This window comes from Penaeus japonicus, unplaced genomic scaffold, assembly GCF_977035675.1.
Source record: "Penaeus japonicus unplaced genomic scaffold, GWHDUDI00000001_assembly GWHDUDI00000005, whole genome shotgun sequence".
Lineage (NCBI taxonomy): Eukaryota > Metazoa > Arthropoda > Malacostraca > Decapoda > Penaeidae > Penaeus > Penaeus japonicus.
This window is the reverse complement of record NW_028234407.1, coordinates 3,797,732-3,800,231: the sequence shown is the minus strand read 5'-3', so window position 1 is coordinate 3,800,231 and position 2,500 is coordinate 3,797,732. Positions and strand designations below refer to the sequence as shown.

Here is a 2,500-nt window from a genome sequence, read left to right as displayed (position 1 = left end):
CAAGTTGTTAGTATACTGATGTATTCTGTACTTTAAAATTGATGGGTATGTTAGTTAGGATGGGAGTTATCAGCCAGACATGTTAGATCTCTCATGTGTGTTGACAGGCGTTTCAGCAATTTTGTGTCTGAACTATTAATTTATCCACATTTTTGTTGCATGTCAACCTGTCAGTGATCAGGCATTACACAAGAACAAAGGCCATAGAATAATTCCATTAATGCCAGAGACAATTTCCAAGGATACACAGACTTCAGTGCAACAAATGTAGATAAAGGTATAAATGAGACTGAATAACTTTACATTGCAACGGATGTAATTAATGAATTTCAATTAAATCTTTATCAGAATGTTGTTATAATATGATAAAGGATCTTTCTCATTTTTTCAGTTGCTCGTTTGGATTCTATGAAATGTAATGCCAGTTAATCTTTAATACTCATTTTGAAATCTGTCGAAGAGTCAAAGGATAGTGAGGAGTCATTGCATGCCCTTTTTATAGAATCAGGACCAATATTAATGAAAGGTCAGAAAAATTTCTTTGACAAATTAAAAAACTGTCCTAAAATTATTCTCTGATTGCTCAACAATTTGAGTCATTCAGGAAAAGACTGCCCTAGGCTATTCTTTTTATAACTCACTCTGCCCATATTTCAAATTTAATGCTGTAAATTTGAACTAACATTTACATCCTAATTTTGATGATAGGTTAGTGTAATGATATGCAATAAAGATAACATGAATTGTGAATATGATTTTGCACATCTTATGTCATTGTGTCAGGTATCTAGATGGGCAGTGCTCTTTGTATTTCTTTAATAATAATTTCAGTAAAAATAGAGAAAACAGGGCTCATCAAGCTTTTCTTATGATTACAGTTGTGTAGTTACCTTCAACAATTCTAGAATTGTAGATTACCACTAAACCAAGCCTAACCATTCAGTTGAAAAATTGTTATATTTCTTCAAAACGCTGACAAAATTGCAGTCAAAGACTATTTTCCTATCGCCAATAAATCTTCAAGTCTATGACCTTACATGAATACTGTCCCAGACTATTAATCCATACATTTCAATTATCTCTTTTCAGATGATGGGCGTCAGAAAAGACACAACAGCCCTCAACTTGCGAAATGAGCTCGCAGACCACGAGCCTAAGCTGAGCCTCAACCAGTGGGCCAAGCAAGTGGAACAAGAACTGAAGAACAAGAATAAAGTTGGCTCTGGCTTCAAGAGCGCTTCCCAGCTCATGGGCGAGAGTGCCAGTGAGAGTAGCAAGAAGGAACCCAAGGAGCCTCCGAATCTCAGCACAAGGAAGGGATTTTCCTTGAAGAGGTCGCCCAATCACCAGACGTCCATAAATTCCTTCTTTGGCAAGGTGCCCAAGAAAGAGGGGGACTCAAGTAAAAGGGACCATCAGCTGTCGGAAAGCGAGTCAGAGGGAGACGACGACAGGGAGGGAAATCCCCAAAGGGTGAAGGAGGAGATAGAGGAGGAAGAGATGGAAAGAGAAGGGGAGCAAGGGGAGGATGCAGAGAGGAGCCCCCAGAGCCACAAACAGAGAGACTTGGACAGCGACTGTGACAGCAGATACGATCCAGAGGAGAACCAGGAATTTGGGTTAGAGGAGGTGTCCCTCTCAGACCTTGAACGTGAAGATGATGAGGACGAAGAAGGTGATAGAAGAAGTAGTGATGACAAAAGAAAAGAAAGTGATAGGGAGGATGACAAAGGAGAAAAGAATTATGATTTTCCTGAATCTCAGGGTTTTACCTGTGAGAAGGTTGATGAAGTCAGTATCAGTGGGGATATTGAACAAGAAATATGTGGTGGAGAATCCAATCAGGATATTGATATGCAGGATATGGACAGCTCTGATGAGAAGAAATATGAAGAGGATTTCTTTGAAACAGATGATGATAAGAATGTAAGATTGTTGCAGAATTCAGACGCAGGAGAAAAGGAAAATGTTAATTCTGTAGAAGAACATGGCACAATGTTTAGGCATTCCCCCTTGAAGGAAGAAGAAGATTCACGCATGGAATACTCTCGCAACAAAGATTCTGACTCGCACAACAAGCACAGTCGATCACCAAGCAACCGAGACACCTCTAGAGGCCAAAAGCGCACAATGGAGGAGGACAGGGTGAGTGGAAAGCCGTCCTCAAGGAAAAGAACCAAACTGACAGAAATTGACCTGTTTGGGAACACCGACTCCCAACACTCAGACTCAGAGCCAGAGAGCGGAGGCCGTAGCAGCACAAAAGAGAATCGCCATTTGTCTGCAACTGAAAAAGATTCCAAACGCAGCGAAGGCAGTTCCAAGTCGCACAGCAGTAAGCATTCACACAGGGAAGACACGAGTTCCTCCAAAGGGCAGGGCAGCAAAAGGGCACCAAGGGGAGAAAAGACTCTGAAGGTGATTAATCTCTTTGAAGAAATTGAAGACGCTTGTGGCTCAGATGTATCAAGGGAAGAGAAAGCACAGCAAGATGAAAGAA

The 2,500-nt window shown here is 40.8% G+C and overlaps 1 protein-coding gene across 3 annotated transcripts in view; it reads left to right on the top strand.

Annotated features, from left to right (window-relative positions):
- The window catches only part of LOC122253773 (uncharacterized), a 13,514-nt gene that overhangs the window by 8,844 nt on the left and 2,170 nt on the right, over positions 1-2,500 (top strand). For all 3 annotated transcript variants that reach the window (XR_015191046.1, XM_086536831.1, XM_086536830.1), the window contains exon 13: positions 1,090-2,500. This exon is cut by the window's right edge and continues 939 nt beyond it. Coding sequence is in view for 2 of the 3 variants with exons in the window: in XM_086536831.1 (XP_086392957.1) it covers positions 1,090-2,500 (1,411 nt within the window). In the remaining variant the exon portion in view is untranslated. The remainder of the gene's footprint in view (positions 1-1,089) is intronic.